At 39.6% G+C, this 17,416-nt stretch overlaps 1 protein-coding gene across 2 annotated transcripts in view; it reads left to right on the top strand.

Moving 5' to 3' along the window:
- Positions 1–17,416, top strand: part of RDX (radixin) — a 78,241-nt gene that overhangs the window by 25,599 nt on the left and 35,226 nt on the right. For both annotated transcript variants that reach the window (XM_040482921.1, XM_040482922.1), the window contains exons 9-11: positions 4,450–4,580; positions 14,957–15,117; positions 16,021–16,113. In XM_040482921.1, the coding sequence (XP_040338855.1) occupies positions 4,450–4,580; positions 14,957–15,117; positions 16,021–16,113 (385 nt within the window). The remainder of the gene's footprint in view (positions 1–4,449; positions 4,581–14,956; positions 15,118–16,020; positions 16,114–17,416) is intronic.

Below are 17,416 nucleotides of genomic sequence, written 5' to 3'. Positions count from 1 at the left end.
GAGATCTTTGTGGTATAGAATAATACAGTCGTTTAAGAAATGAGTGGGTCCTGGGGTGCCTGGGTGGCGCAGTCGGTTAAGCCTCCGACTTCAGCCAGGTCACGATCTCGTGGTCCGTGAGTTCGAGCCCCGCGTCGGGCTCTGGGCTGATGGCTCGGAGCCTGGAGCCTGTTTCCGATTCTGTGTCTCCCTCTCTCTCTGCCCCTCCCCCGTTCATGCTCTGTCTCTCTCTGTCCCAAAAATAAATAATAATAAAAAAAAAAAAAAAGAAAAGAAATGAGTGGGTCCTAAACAAAACAAAACCGAGGAGCTCTAAACATATATAAACTTACATATTTCAAACATCTTGGAAATAACGCGATTTGAATATAAGAATTAAATAGGTCCTCTGCTAGATAGAATTTTACTACTTACCATTTTTAGTGTTTGTGTTTAATGATGTTTTTGTTTTGTTTTTTTCTTAAATGTTCTCTGTAATTTAGATAGCTTTCCTCAGGTTGTCTGCCTTAGAGAAGTCTACTGTGTTGCCAGACGTTTTTTTATGTAGGCATGAAACTTTCCAGTAATTCCTCACCCCATCATTAAAGATACTAACTTGGATTGACTGTGCTCTGTCCCTTTTCACTGCTCTCATGTAGCTTAGTATGACATTGTGGTTTTAGGCTTACATGCTTTTTAAAGTGGTTCTTATTGGGGCGCCTGGGTGGCTCAGTCGGTTAAGTGTCCGACTTCGGCTCAGGTCACGATCTCACGGTCCGTGAGTTTGAGCCCCGCGTCGGGCTCTGGGCTGATGGCTCAGAGCCTGGAGCCTGCTTCCGATTCTGTGTCTCCCTCTCTCTCTGCCCCTCCCCCGTTCATGCTCTGTCTCTCTCTGTCTCAAAAATAAATAAAACGTTAAAAAAAAAATTTTTTTTTAAAGTGGTTCTTATTGGGGCTTTACTTTCTATATATTCATAGCCATCATAGCCTCTCCATTTCCCTCACAAAGACTAATTTTTTTCCTTCTTCCCTTCCTTCCTTCCTTCCTCCCTCCCTCCCTCCCTCCCTCCCTTCCCTCCTTCCCTCCTTCCCTCCTTCCCTCCCTCCCTCCCTCCTTCCTCCCTTCTTCCCTCCCTCCCTCCCTTCCTTCCTTCCTTCTATGCATTCTCACCCTTACCCGTACCCTCTCTTTCTCACTTCCCATCCCTTCCCTTCCCTTTCCTTCCAGGCCCATGTCTAAGATCTCCTGTCATGAGTTAAAAAAAAAAAATCACACCTCATACATATCACTCCATAAAATGCCCTCTTTTCTGCTTCCCTGTAATGTTGATACATGATTTCCATTCTTAAATATGTTTGCCTATTTGTCCTTTATTTCTCTCCCATAGAGGAGTGCTGGATGGCTTCTAGTGTATGTAGTGTGATTAATAAGTACCATTTGGTGATCGTACCGTATTTGAGTTACTCTGAAGCCCAGATGGAAGTGGAAGACTTGAAGTTTCCTTTCTCACGCAGTAACCATGCCGTGATTTCTGTCTCATAAATTTTACAACCTTTCACTGGCAAACATTTATTACCTCGTACCGTGTAGGAATTTAGTCACCGTTTAATTCATTCGAGTACTCAGAGGAGGTTTTACGTTACTCTAGCACACCGGGATCTGACAGGTCGTTCAGAAATGGCGTGCCGAGCCTTCATCTAGTCCCTGCTTTCCAGATCAGAGAGAGAAAAATGACAGCCGTACGTGTGGAAGCAGTTGTGGTCAAGCCCTCTGGCGGAGTAGCCAGCAGTAGAGGGGAGAGGGGTCGCTTCGCTAGCGCTGCCTGTGCTGCCGGAGTGGGGAGGGGGCGGCAAGGCAGCCTCTCTCCCGGAAGTGCCCTTGTGCGTGGCCGTGTTCTGTCACCTGAACTCCCATAACTGGATTTTTGGCAGTGAAGGCGATGTTCTGTACTGTGGGTTGTTGGGCTCTGCAGTCTGTGCTCAAAGTTCTTTACATCCAGGTTGAATGATAAGTCACTCTGTAATTCCTGAACATTTTTTTGGATGGCTAAAATCGTTACCAGATAAAAAATGGAGACAGTTTAGGGGCATCTCGGTGGCTCAGTCGGTTGAGCGTCTGACTTTTGATTTTGGCTCAGGTCGTGATCTCACAGTTCGTGGGATCGAGCCCCATGTCGGGCTCCATGTAAACGGCGTGGAGTCTGCTTGGGAATCTCCGTCTCCCTCTCTCTCTGCCCCTCCCTGCTAGTTCTCTCTCTCTCTCTCTCTCTCTCTCTCTCTTTCTCTCTCCAAATAAATAAATGTATATATATATTTAAATGGACACAGTTTAGAATCAGATACCTACATATCAGTTGTAGCTTAGCCGTGCGGCATTCTGTGTCATGTCCGGCTGCTTGTGTCACTGTGACCCAGCTTCAAGGTTGCAGAGATTTTTGTGAGAAAGAACGACAGTGGCATACATTTAGCCAAGTCCCTGGCGCTTAATAAGAGGTATAATAATGCTTAATATTATTAATGCATAGTCTGGATGGAAGCTGAATATAAGTTAGCTTTTACCCTTTAAACCTGTACTTGGGTTCATCTGATATTCTTTAAAAGGTAAGGTATTCTAAAATACTTTATTTTCTGCATGTTAGTGGAGAATTCAGAGTTTATTAATATGTTATATATGCTCTTAAACTAGAACGACTTGGTCAAATTAGGGTTTCCAAACCTAAACTCCGAATAAAAACTTACATTTGTGGCTTTACTTAACCACAGGAGGCTTCATGGGAAAATGCACCTTTACTAAGGCTTGAAAGTTAGAAATAGGCTTAGAGTTAGTTAGAGAGGGGCGCCCTTGAACTTCAGGTTTTGGCCTGATGTACTAGGTCACCATTAGCTGTCTGTGTTACTTCTTGTTGACTTGTTATAACTCTACCCGTTTGCTCCAAAGCTGGAGCCTCTTTCTGTGGCGGGGCAGTTAAATATCTAGGAGCTGCAGGAATTTTTAAGTTTAGGTTTATAGAGTAAGGGAAAAAAACTTCGATGATAAAACTTTGCTAATGACTTTATCAGAGACTGGAAATTGAGATTTTGTGCCTGAAATTCAGAATTGACACCAGATGGCAGTGATGGGTTTTGTGGGGGAAATTTAGATGTACTCAGATAAGAATCAGACGTGAAATCATCATTGATTTTTATTTTTATTTTTTTTAATTTTAGAAGGAGTGTGAGTGCTAGCAGGGAAGGGGGCAGATAGAGAGAGGGAGAGACAGGGAGGGAGGGAGAGAATCCTAAGTAGGGTCCATATTGAGCCTGGATGCTATCCGGGCTATCCCACAAACCTGAGATCATGACCTAAACTGAAATCAAGTCAGACGCCCAGCCAACCGAGTCACCCAGGTGCCCAAATAATTGATTTTTTTTAACTAAAAAAAGAAAATTATTCCCATTAAAGTAATGGGAATATTGAATATTGATTAAATTTATGAAATAGTATATTTCTGGCCCTCAACATAGAGTCTGACCCCTGGTAAGTTCTTGGTAGATGTTTGATGAGTGAATTTGGCTATATTTAGAAGAAACAGTCCCATTAGGCCCCTGGCAGATGCAGGAGATAAAACTGGCCATTTATATCAGCTTAAGTTGGTGCTACCTTAGGAATTAAAAATGTGTTAATTCATGTTAATGATTGAACATTCTTGCCTTCCCAGGTTATTTTACTTGAAACAGTTTAAGTAAAATAGCCTTGTGTACTCCTTTTAAGCCTTCTTATTTCTCTCAACAAAAGTGTGCAGTTAACTCCTTTTGTGCTGACCTGTAATGTGTTGTCAGAATTCACCAAGTATGTAAGTGATAATTCTCCTAGCTTCCCGCCACCCCCCATTCAAGTCCACATTAAAAATATGCTTTGTATACAGGGATATATCTGACAGTTTTACTTTGCTAGCACTTCTGTAAATTTTTACCTTGAAAATCTTTCCACAATGGCTAAGTTGTTAATATCTTTTTAAGCAGTCCTGGATGACATTTCCTGGGACCTCACAAAAAGAATGCCTTGTAACCCCGTGCATGTGCATATCACAGGGCAGTCTTGTATTTTCAACTGGATGGTTTTTTGAGATCAGCTGAATATAATGAAGACTCTTAAAATACTTATACTTAGGGGTGCCTGGGTGGGTAATTCCGTTGGGTGTCTGAGTTGGGCTCAGGTCATGATCTCGCAGTCCATGAGTTCAAGCCCTGCATCAGGCCCTGTGCTGACAGCTCAGAGCCTGGAGCCTGCTTCGGAGTCTGTGTCTCCCTCTCTCTCTGCCTCTCCCCCACTCAAGCTCTGTCTCTGCTTCTCTCAAAAATAAATAAACACTAAAACAAAATTTTAAATACTTACACTTAGATTTTTCTTAGTTTACTCACAGTACTTGAGTTTCACGTCAAAATTTCTACATATTAGTGTGTAACAAAGCAATTCTAATTCCTCTTAAGGGCACAATTAGAGAATGAGAAGAAGAAAAGGGAGATAGCAGAAAAGGAGAAGGAGAGGATAGAACGTGAGAAGGAGGAGCTAATGGAGCGTCTACGGCAAATAGAAGAACAGACGCTGAAAGCCCAGAAAGGTAGGAGCTTCTGTTCAATGTTGGATTCACAATCGTTCCTCTTTTGTCAGATGTAATATTTCCTTACTCTGTTAAATCTTATTTGTCTTGTAGAATAAGTCCACTTAGTTGTCAGATTAATACATACTGGAATCACATCCGAAACACATTTAACTGAGGCGCATAGAATGTTCCTGTGTTCGTGTGTTCTTTCTTTTTTATTTATTTAAACACGGAGCTGTTTTCATGTGTACCCTTATTAAATGTTGTAAATGAGTGCATATATTAACTTTTCCCCCTTACTGTTCAGGGTTCTGTAAACACACATTTTCACTACTTGCTAGCATTTCAACAAAAGCCATTTTATTCGTTGCTTTATGGATATTTCAGTACTTTAAGGCAGCTAAGTAATTTAAAGTGTTTTAAGCTATTCTATTATAAACTCCTTTGGAACTCCATCTCTAAAGTTCATTTTAGCATATTAAAAAAGTACACAACACATAGAAGTGTTTGTTTTTGGTAACACATTGGGAAGAACTACTTCCTATGCAGAATGTAACCAGAATGCTACAGTGTATAGTAAGGAAAATTGGATTTAGAGAGTGGTTTATATTAAATAAGTCTAGGATATACTACTTAAAAAAAAATTTTTTTTTAATGTGTACTTATTTTTGAAAGAGAGAGAAAAAGACACAGAGTATGAGTGGTGAAGGGGCAGAGAGAGAGAGAGAGAGAGGGAGACAGAATCTGAAGCAGGCTCCAGGTTCCGAGCTGTCAGCACAGAGCCTGATGCGGGGCTCGAACCCATGAACTGTGAGATCATGACCTGAACCGAAGTCAGACTCTCACCCAGGTGCCCCTAGGATATACTACTTTCAAACAACAAATAGCAGGAAGAACAGAAGAAAAAGGGTGTTGAGCAAAATAAGATGTTTTTCTTCTCAACCAATAGTATTTAGTGAGGGTTGTAAACATTGGAAATATATACTAATTGCTGGAATTAATAACTGCTTTCCTGACAACTGGTAGAACCAGCTTTTAGTTCTATTTTTTCTAAATTAAATAAGAACATTAAAGTTTATTAAATAATAACCTATTTAAGGTTATTCTCATTCCTTACATCAGGGGAGATGCTCTGGAGCAGTGGGGCGGAGAATTTGCAAATGGGTAACAAAGTCCCAGAGATGGCTGTAAACCCACAAACCGGTTCATCATTCTGATTCCAAGAGGATTGGAAATAATAATTGTAAGAGAAGAAATGGAAAAACCGTAGTAGCCTTACTCTCACTCATTAGAAACCTCACTTCCAAGAGCTAGAAAATGCCTCAGTTCAAAGATCAGAGGTATTAAATATACTTGTTTGCAGGCCACAACGCAAGAGTAGAACCTGTTTTCTCACTTCCAACTTCATACTGTTTGTGCCACTCCAGGTGCCTTTTTTGTTGAATGAAGTGGACACTTAGGAAGTGCCTTTCGGGCTGCCTTCTAGGAATACAGAGAATTAGCCTGTGTGGCTCCAAGTCTTTGTGGTTGGCAGAAATAAGATGCATAGAAATACAGATAAAGGGAGGCCATGTGTGCCTGATGTTGTGGAAGACTGTAAGCAGTGCTTGGAGAGGAAGAATGCTGTCAGCTGGAATGTGTGTTTTTCAAGGAAAAGTTGAAAGAAATTTACCATACTGGCATGACTCTAAAGGAAAGATTGAACGATACCAGTTTTTAATTTACATATATCTCTTTCTGAGAGAATAGCTACTTATCTTTCAATTTCGTTTATTTAGGATGTGTAATAAAAATACTAATGATTTACACACAGAGAACTATTCAAGTCAAGAAACACTAAAGAATATAATAAGGAAGATAGAACCTAAGAAAGAATGTAGAGTGTCCCAATCAAGACAATTTCCAATCCGTCGTCTTAGGGCAAAGGACATCTAATTGTTTCTTGGTTTTGGTTTTTTCCTAATAATAAAGCTTTTCCAGGCTGTCCTAAAATCTTCATGATTGTCTTGTAATTTATGCTGAATTCTCACTCAAATGCAGTAACTCTGGCCGTATCTAAGTAATAGTATTTAGTAGATAAACCTAAAATTTTTTTGTTTGAGAAGAAACTTTTTCTATACTTCATTATTACCATTTAATTAAAAAAATTTTTATTACAGTCATTACTTGAAATGTGTTATGAATCATTATACAGAACCATTCTACCATTTACATTTCCGCAATTCATCACTGTTAAATTATTTATCTTTTTTTTTTAAGTTTACTTATTTATTTTGAGAGAGACAGAGACAGTGCGAGTGGGGGAGAGAGAGGGAATCCCAAGCAGGCTCTGAGCTGTTAGCACAGAGCCCGACATGGGGCATGAACTCAGAAAACCATGAGATTATGACCTGAGCTTGAACCAAGAGTTGGGTGCTTAACCGACTGATCCACCGAGGTGCACCTCGTTACTGTTTTTTAAACCATCTCTGAAGGTACTGCAGACTGTATTTGAGATATAATAGAGCCATATTTGCATTCAGTTACTGCTTCAGCAAATAGCAAAGTGAAATCCCACCTTGAAAAGATAAACCATAAAAAAAAGTAGAGTGATTTCATTCATTCTGAATATTTATCAAGCACTTAGTGTGTACTAGGCCCTATTGTAGGTGCTGTGGATAGAGTACTGAACAGATAAGGTCTCTGCTGTCATGGAGCTTACATTTTTTGAGGAAAGAAAATAATAAAATTAACATAATAAAGATCATTTTATTTTTTAAGTGTTTGGGAGGAGGTGAGCATGATAGTGTGATAAAAGCAGTTGGGAGCAGGGGCGTTAGTTTTATGTATACATTGTATACAAATAGGTGTCAAGCTTTAATTCTGTCATTGACTTAGAATGTGATCTTCAGAAAGTCATTTTAACTTCTCAATTTCCTTAGGTTTCTAATTTCTAGAATGGAAGGAAATAATCCCTAATGTAATTTTCTGAGACTTTTTTGGCAAGTTTTTTTTTTTTCATTTTAATTAAAGTGTAGTGTACATGTAGTAATGTGCATGTCTCTTAGATACAAAGCTTAATGAAATGTTACTAAGTGAATTTATTCCTGTGGCTACCCAGAGCAAGGTACAGAACATTACCTCCACTCAGGGAACCTCCCTTATGTCCCTTCCCAGTCTTTTTTTCACCCCAAATGTGACTCTGATGTGTATATTCATTAGAGTTTAATCTTACTTTTTTGAGAGAGCCCGCATGTGGGTGTGCACACCAACGGGGGGGGGGGGGGGGGGGAGCAAAGGAAGAGGTGGGGAGAGAATCTTAAGAATCTTAAGAATCTCCATGCTGGGCATGGAGCCTGATGCCGGGCTCAGTCTCATGACTGTGAGATTGTGACCTGAGCTGAAATCAGGAGTTGGACTCTTAACCACTTGAGCCACCCAGGCACCCCTAGTCTTTTAAATTTTTAACAGCTTTGTTGAGATATGATGTAGAATGCCACAAAATTAATGATTTAAAGTATATAGTTTAATGGTTTTTAGTGTATTCAGAGCTGTGCAGCTGACCCCATAATTCTAGAACAGTCACCCCGAAGAGACCCCGTACCCATTAGCAGTCCATCAGATTTCTTTCCCCAGCCTTCCCTCCCCCAGTGCTCATCTACTTTTTTGCTCTGTAGACTTGTGGGTTCTGGTCATTTCATCTGAATGGAAAAGTGCAGAATGTGGTCTTTGGTAACGGTCTTTCATGGAGCATAATGTTTTTGAGGTTCACCCATGTTGTAGCTTGTATCAGGCATTCATTCTTTTTTATAGCTGAATGATAATCATTGTATGGGTATCCTCCGTTTTACTTATTCATTAGTTGGTGAACATTTGGGTTGTTTCCACCATTTGGCTGTTGTGAATATGTTGCTGTGAACATCTGTTTACTGGTTATTGTGTATTCGTATGTTTTCATTTGAGTGTAAAGTTGGGAGTTAGATTAATGGGTCATGTGTAAGTTCACGTTGAACTTTTTGATGAACTGCCGAACTGGTGTCTAAAACGACTATACCTGTCGCATTCCCGCTGGCAACGTGTGATTTGTACGATCCATAGCCTCACCAACACTTGCTGATGTCAGTCTTTTGGATTATGGTCATCCTTGTGCGCTTGAAGTGCTCCTGTGGTTTTGATTTGCATTTTCTGAATGGCTAATGAAGTTGAGCATCTTTGTATAGGTTTATTGGCCATTTATATATCTTTTTTGGAAAAAGGTATTTTCAAATTTCCCATTTTTCAACTGCGTTGTCTTTTTTGTTGTTGAGGTGTTAGAGTTTTTTATATAGCTCAGTACAGATGTCTTATGACCTACCAGGTACAGGATTTGCAGATGATTTCTCCTGTTCTGTGGATTATCTTCATTTTGATGCAGGTGTTCTTTTAAGCCCAATGATTTTAAATTTGGAGGAAGTCCAGCTTATTTATTTTTCCTTTTTTGCTTGTGCTTTTGGTGTTAGGCTTAAGAATAGTGTTGCCCGTTTTGAATTTTATATAAATTCACGTAGTTGGCTTCTTTTTCTCAAATCTTATGCCTATAGGTGCGGTTTATTCTTTTACGCGGCTGCGTAATATTCTGTTGCATGTATATCACACAATTTATCCATTCTCCTGGTGGTAGGAGACATTTGAGGCTTTTCCGTTTTGGGGCTGTTGTGAAATAAGGCTGCTATGAACATTCTGAAACATAGCATTTGTGTATGAATTTGGAGGAGGTGTATGCCCCTGGGAGTGGAATTGCTGGATCAGGATCGCTGCCACAGTTTATCAGAGATCCTGCCATCATTTCCCAAAGTGATTGCATCCGTGTTCGTTCCTTCCAGTGGTGAATGGAAGCTCATTGGCTCTGCATCTTCATTACTTTAATGACTTGTTATTGTCAGTGCTTCTTTTTGTGTTTTTTGTTTAGTCATGATGGTGAGCATAGTGAGTCCAGGACATTTTCTTGATGACTGATAATTTGATTTTGAGCACTTTTGCAAATGTTTATAGCTATCTGTGAAGTGTGTTTTCATGTCTTTTGCTTAAAAAATTGTTTTTAATTGATCTATAGTTCTTTTCATGAATTTTTAAAAGAAAAATCTCTCCATGGTTTACCTTCTCTCTTAATAGTGTCTTTTAATGGAGAGGTTTTTCATTTTAAGTTCCATTTATCACTCTTTTACTTATAGCTGTTAATGTATTATTTTTCACGCTTTACTTTTTTTTTAATTAATTTTTTTAGTGTTCTTATTTATTTTTGAGAGAGAGACAGAGCATGAGCAGGGGAGGGGCAGAGAGGGAGACACAGAATCTGAGCAGGTCCAGGCTCCAAGCTGTCAGCACAGAGCCCGACGCAGGGCTCGACCTCACAGAACGCGAGATCATGACCTGAGCTGAAGTCGGACGCTTTATTGACTGAGCCACCCAGGTGCCCCGATACTGCTTTACTTTTCACACGTAGGTTCACATTCCATACATACGTAACCAGTTTTGTAGGAGTCAAGGTTTATTTTCTCCCCAAAGTATTTCCAGTTGACCCAGACCCATTTGCTACAAAGACTGTCCTTTTCCCCATTGGGCTACAGCCATCACCTTTGTCACCAGTCCAGAAGACGGTATGTGTGTGGATCTGCTTCTGGACTGTGCTGTTCCACTTAGCTGTTTCTCTGTTGCCAGTGCCACACTGTTCAGTTACCGGTTGTATCTAGAAAAACTTGAAACTGACATGTCTCAGAGATGAGTAATAGGTGTACAGCCAAGTGCATGCTCATGTACAGTAGGAAGCACGTTGCAAAGACAAGGGCAGCTCCTGGGCTTCCAGATTACTTATATTTTAAATGATCTTTTATGACATTATTTGTTAACGTTAATTGTTAATGGCATTAATTGTTACACATTGCATACTTTTATAAATCATCCTGAAGTTGAGAAAAGGAGAATAATGACTTGGAAACAAGTTACCATAGGGAACCATTTAGTTTATAACAGGACAAACTACAGCTCCAGCAGTTTATTCTCTGCCAGGACTGGACTGCTCGGTGTGAGTCAGCAGTGCCGGTGTTCTGCGTATTTCACAGTGTAGACCCTCTCCTCCTGTGGTGGTGGTGGTGGCAGAGGCACCACTGGGATCCTTCCTCGGTTGGTAGTCTTCTCTCTCTGTTGTATTAACTGTACTTCTCCTTTTTTCCCATGTTCTTTGGCTTCCTTTTCTAGTTATTCATAACCCTCTTCTGAATAGAGCGCGTCTGGAAGGGCAGTTCTGGAGATGGATAGTCCAAGACAGGAAGATCATGAGCTGTTGGGATGTTTTTGCTGCAGACTTCTGTGGGTTGAGGATGTGATTAACGGTGGCTCCCTAACTCTGATTTATCCTCCAAGCTGGCATTTATTTCTGGCTTTTCTGGTGGGTCCTCCCCTGATGTCTACGAGTCTAGGCGTTTCAAATTTTCTTTCCTTAACCTTTACTCTGAGCCACAGGAGGAGCTTCACATGCTCTTTTGTAGCTTTACTGGTGGTTTGGTGGTCATAAATATTTTACCTTTTGGGGGGATGGCACTTAATGCATGATTCTGGTGTCTCAAGGTTTTGCCGAAGTAAAATTAGTAGTATATCTGGGTCCCTGTCAAAGATCTCCTGAATTTTAGTATCTGTTTCTCTGTGGAGGGGCTGTGGATTGTGGACCTAAATGTTGAAGGGAGAATGAAATTTCTAGAAGATAGCAAAGGACAATATTTTCATAATCATAAAGAAAAGATTGAAAACGAGCTTGCATAATTGTAGAAGGGACTCTGGCCTTCGCCGTCCCTGCGGAGGATCTGTAAGGTGCCCGCAGCTCTGCTTCTGCATTATTGTCAGTGCTCCTCTGAGCTCGGCATCTTTTTTCGTGCCTTGCGGCTGCTTCATCTCTCCTAAATAAGCAGTATTTATCATACTTATGTCAACATCTTTGTTTGCGGACTCCAATATCTGGATAATCTTTGGGCCTCTACAGTAGTCTGTTTTTCTTTTAGGGGTTTTACGGGCATTGGTGGGGGTCCTTTGGTCCCAGCTTCCTCATGTGCTTGGTAATTTTCGTTGCATGCCCAACGTTGAGTATGAAACATTAGGGAGGCTTAGGATGAAGTTATTTTCTTTTAGAGAGGATTCGATTTTCTTTTGACAGGCACACTGTGTGCAGATTGCCTTGGTGGAGTTGAGCGGGATTTCAGACGTTGTTAAGGTTGGCCTTCTCCTGTTGTTACCCTCACTGCCACATCTCGGGGGTATCTTCTGAAAGACTGCTTATTTTCTAGGGCCCTTGTATCTTAGAGGGCCCTGAACTCCAGCCTTTGACTCCTGGCTGCAAGAGAGTGTCGCTCTTTTTGCTCCACTCTTCAGCCTACTACAGCTGGGTTGTTGGTTTTTTTTTTGCTTCTTTTCCTTGTTTTATACCCCATATGTGTATCTTTTAAGAGTTGGCAAACATCTTGAGGGGAAATAACATGATTATTTATTTATTTCCTTATTTTTGAGAGAGACTGGGGGCTGGGGAGGGGAGAGGATGCCAAGTGGGACACCTACTGCCAGTACAGAGCCCAATGTGGTGTTTGAACCCACAAACTGTGAGATCATGACCTGAGCTGAAGCCAAGAGCAGGACATTTAACCAACTGAGCCACCCAGGTGCCCCAATAGCGTGCAGATTTTAGAGCTTACTCTTCTACTCAGGCTCTTGGCCTCTCAAACCTTGGATGCCTTCGTGGCCCCAAAGTTTAAATCTGTATCTGCTAAGTCTGGTTCATTACTACAGGCCTCGGGCTGCTGCATTCCACTCCACCTTTGTTCCACTCTACTGGGAGTATTAAATACCTATGTTTTGTTTGTTTCTTTGTTTTGTTTTGTTTTTTTTTTTTGCATACAAAATAAGCAAATACTCAAAACTATATTCTTGTTCCTTCTTTCTTACATAAAATGGAGTATACGGCATACGTCTTGGTGCACCTTGCCGTTTTCAATTAATATACTTTTATTTTTAAATTTTTTTCTCACTATTTATTTTTAGATCAACAGAGCACAAGTGGGGGAGGGACAGAGAGAGAGGGAGACACAGAATCTGAAGCAGGCTCTAGGCTCTGAGTTGTCAGCACAGAGCCTGATGCAGGGCTCGAACTCATGAAGCCGTGAGATCATGACCTGAGCCAAAACTGAGAGTTGGACATTTAACCGACTGAGCCACCCAGCCGCCCCTCATCTTCTAAAACAAGCCATATTCTTTGATACCCTCTTCCCATATGCCGGACCTCAAAAATTGTAGGTTTTAGATGTTTATGAACCAGAGAGGCAAAATATTGATACTGTTTACCTTTCTGAGCTAATCCTTCTCTACAGGTATCCTAATGGGACCCACCGTTTTGGAGGCACGTCTCTTTTATAGAAATAGAAATAACCTAATTTTTGGGTTTGTAAACTTTTCTGTAAAGGGTCAGATAGTACTACCTCAGGCTTTCCACGTCACACAGTCTCTTTTGCGACCATCAGCCCTGCTCTTGCAGAATGAAAGCAGTCCTGTGCTGTATGTAAACATGTGAGGGTGTTGTATACCTTAGTGAATGAGGGTATGGTTCCAGTAAAACTTTATTTATAAAAATAAGAAATTGGGTTAGTGGGCCATAGTTTTCCAATCTCTGTTCTAACTCATTTAACTGGGGAGGGAGGAAAGAAAGCATTTCAAAACCTTCCTTTCTAGGGGTGTGCCTGGGTGGCTCAGTCGGTTGTGTCTGACTCTTGAGTTTGGCTCAGGTCGTGATCCCAAGGTCATGGGATAGAGATCCCCACGTTGGGCTCCGAGCTGAGCATCAAGCCTGCTTAAGATTCTCTCTCCCCCACTGCCCCCCTGCCCTTCTTCCCTGTTCCTGCTCTTGCCCTTCCAAAAATTTATTTAAAAAAAAAAAAAAAAAAACCTTCCTTTCTAAAAGAAAGTAGATTTGAAGCTTTCTACTTATTTTCAACATTTAAAATAATTTACACTTTTGTATAATTCTTAATAGATCACAAAACAACCATTGCCTTGTCTACCGTTCTTCAAAATCTTTATTGCAAAAAACTGATAGAAAATAATGAATATTGGGGAATATTTATTTTAAAATTTAACTTTACAACCTGCACTTAATTTTCTTTCTTCTTTCATAGTACAGAAGGAATTTTTCTGTAGTTATTTGTTTGCTTGTTTAGATGAAAAAGCCGTGAGTTTTGTGGGCTTTATTTTATATAAATATTAGTCAACTAGATGGAAAGAATGATTTTAAGAAAAGTTTGATAGGTTAGTTTGATGTCCCAGTTTTAAAAGGCAGATCCTAAAATGAATAATCCTAGAATTTAGTTGTGGTAACACCCAGTTTTGTATACATTTTATCTTTATAATAGCTGCATACAATTTTTACATTATTTTATTGAAAATTTAAACTTTGACCAGAGTTATTTTTCTTGTTGACCATCTCAAAACTTCCCAAGTCTTAACTGCGATTACCTAAATTAATTCCGACCAAGACCAAAAAAGTTAACAATGGTAAGGAGAAGTGTGTATGTAACAGTTAGCTTTCAGACCTCATGACCTAGATTTTTAGTTTTTCTTCCTTTCTAAAATACACAGAAAGGGAGACATTCTTTATAGGACATTGCGGTCTCTTAATAGATGGCATTCATTTGTCTTCTGTCACAACATGTCCTTGTTATTAAACAAGAGTTGTTAGAATAATATTTAAAATTAGTACTTTTACACTTAAAAATTTTTGGATTTGTGCTGGTAGTATTTTCCTTTTTCATTCAACACATCAAATAAAAGAGAATTAACTTTATGGTCTGTACACTTAAAGATTAAAATTCATGTTATTTATCTCCAAATATTATTTTGTCTCATGCCCAAAAAATGGGTATGTACCAGTTACTGAGAATTTTTGGTGATTCATATAATTCACATCAGAATTCCTATTTTAAATCAGTAATTACTGTTTTCAGTCTTAATGTTTTGGGTTTACTTATCTGATACTTAGTTTAGATAAGCAGAAAGTTATGTAAGTTTGAAAGTGTATTGTTTTATAGAGTTTTGAAACAGATGGCAAAATATTTAGATCAAAACTTTGGAGATACTAGTTTTTTAAAAATAAAGATGTGCTTCTAGCTTTATGACATAACTTGAATTGCAAAAAGTTTTCATTTCTTCAGGTTTTTTAATTGTGAGTACTAAAGAAAATTACTAGGCTTTTGCCAAGTTAAAATCAAAGTACGTATGTTCATTTCCAGATGTGCTAATTTTTAGAAACTGTACAAATTAGATTCTTTGCCATCATTTCGGCTTCTTTTGATAAGGCGAATAATTAGAATTAACCATTGTCTCGTGGGGGGTGTACAATTTGGCAGAACTAGAAGAACAGACTCGAAAAGCTCTAGAACTGGACCAGGAGCGAAAGCGAGCCAAGGAAGAAGCAGAAAGGCTTGAAAAGGAGCGCCGAGCTGCTGAAGAGGCCAAGTCCGCGATAGCAAAACAAGCTGCCGACCAGATGAAGAATCAGGAGCAACTGGTCAGGAACCTCAGCTCTTTCTCAGAGAAAAAGGAAAATTGAGACAGAAGCATAGAGCAAACCTTGTACAACTAAGCACATTAGAGATCTTCTGCAAAGCACACCAAAGATAGAAGTAGTACCTAATAGCAAAGTTTGGAAATAAATCTAAACATTTAATTTCTGCCTTAAAACAAATAAAAACTAAAAATAAGACCATAAAAGATAAATGGAGCCTGTTGCTAACAAAAGATTTCTGATTCACTTAAACTTTGCCTAAACCACTGGTGTGTTTTACTTTAGATAAATTGACAGTACGTTCCGATTCCTTCTTATAACCGTGGGCTGTACTTATTGGGGTCTTCATGTTGGTTTGTGTAGTGGACTTAGATATATTAAGTGGGCATGACATTTAAGAGATCCTGGAATTAAATATTGGTTCAGACATTCGCTTGCTATGTGTCCTATGGGTCTTTCTGAGCCTCAGATTCTGCCCTTTGAAAACAGAAATAATGTCACCAGATAGGATTGTTGGGGAATCACATGACATTATTTGATGGCATGCTCTTCAAACTATAAAGCATTATATAAATTTTTTCTTTGTAGGCTTTAGCAAATACTTTATTGATCAAAGTTTACAAATAGCTCTGGAGTTACACATTCTGAGTTCCTGCTACTGGAGGACGAATAACTACTTGCCTATAATGAAACCATTTTTACTTTATCTCCTTACTAGTTCATTATACTACAAATAAGATATTTATGATCTTAAATATACCTTTTTAAAAAAAAATTTTTTTTAATGAAAGACCATCAAAGAGGAACATAATACAGCCCAAGCATGTACATTAAAGCTTTGTTGACATAATATAAATTTTTGAAAATACATATTTTTAGTATTGGTAATTATATTGTGTATTTTAGGCAGCAGAACTTGCTGAATTCACTGCCAAGATTGCACTTCTAGAAGAAGCCAAGAAGAAAAAGGAAGAGGAAGCTACTGAGTGGCAGCACAAGGTGATCGTTGGTTTCTTCCCTCAGTATCATTTGTTGAATATCTACTTTGTACCCAGTAGTATGCTGAGTTTATAGAGATGAATACTGTCACGATTGAGAGGGAGAAAGATACCTGTGTGTATGAATGTGTTTGTATCGTACTAATTACTGATCTGTCGACGCAAGCTCAGTATTTGGGAGCACAGAAGAGGTGATTAATTTCTGTGGGAATGAGGCAGGCTTGGGGAAAACCCTTAGAAGTTTAAGTTGCATCGTGAACTTCAATTTTGGGAGTGGTTAGAGACTGTAGACAGAGGGGCTGAATGAGTACAGGAAGTTTGCAAGCACATGCTGGATTTGAGGGGCAACCAGTAAGCAAGCAGTGCTTTCGAGCATCGGTTCAGAGATCTTGTGAGATGTGGTTGGGACATTAGAGAGGAAATTAAGTTGTGAAGGGCTTTAATTTTAAATCAATGGCAAGATGATAAGGAGTGTCTGTAGACATTTGACTTTGAAGGTCTCAAAACAGGATTATAACATGATTAAGTTGGTGTTATAAAAATAATGTGGCTGTCGGTGTGGAAGCTGGCTTGGTCCAAGAGGTGGGATTACTTGAGAGTCAAGAGGAGCAGAGGTTGCTGAGAGACATCTTGGGGTAGACTCAAAAGGGCATGGCAACCAAATCGTGGACATAAAGTGGAATTAGAAGGATGCAGCGACGATGATACATTCTGAGGTACCTAGTGTAAGTTCCTAAGTAGATGAAGCCCCTGTTGAAATAGTGCACAAGTGAAAAATCAGAGCTTACTCCACACTTTAAATAAAGGTTAACTTTTAAATGCAACCATAATAATTTTTTTACCCAAAGGCCTTCTACAGTATGTGTGAATGTTTCACCCTTAAATTTTCTTGGTAGCAGTTTAAATTTCACAGGGAAATTTTGATACATGGAAAATTGTGTATGTGTGTATATATAACTCTCAAATATGATAGAACTCTGTTCACCTGTTACACTCTTTTATTAGAATTTCACAGAGACACATACACTTCTTTAAAAAAAGAAAGAAAAAACAATAAAAACAACAACAAAAAAAGGGGTGCCTCAGTGGCTCAGTCAGTGAAGTGTCTGACTTCAGCTCAGGTCATGATCTCATAGTTTGTGAGTTCGAGCTCCGCATTGGGCTGTGCGCTCCGCCAGTAAGGAGCTCACTTTGGATCCTCTGTCTCATTCACTCTCTGCCCCTCACCCGCTTGTGCACTCTCTCGCATGCGCACTCTGTGTGTGTGTGTGTGTGTGTGTGTGTGTGTGTGTGTGTGTGTGTGT

This window comes from Herpailurus yagouaroundi, unplaced genomic scaffold (genome assembly GCF_014898765.1).
Source record: "Herpailurus yagouaroundi ecotype Mexico unplaced genomic scaffold, PumYag 161, whole genome shotgun sequence".
NCBI classification, from domain to species: domain Eukaryota; kingdom Metazoa; phylum Chordata; class Mammalia; order Carnivora; family Felidae; genus Herpailurus; species Herpailurus yagouaroundi.
The sequence above is the reverse complement of the archived record's forward strand: the minus strand, read 5'-3'. Positions and strand labels throughout refer to the sequence as shown.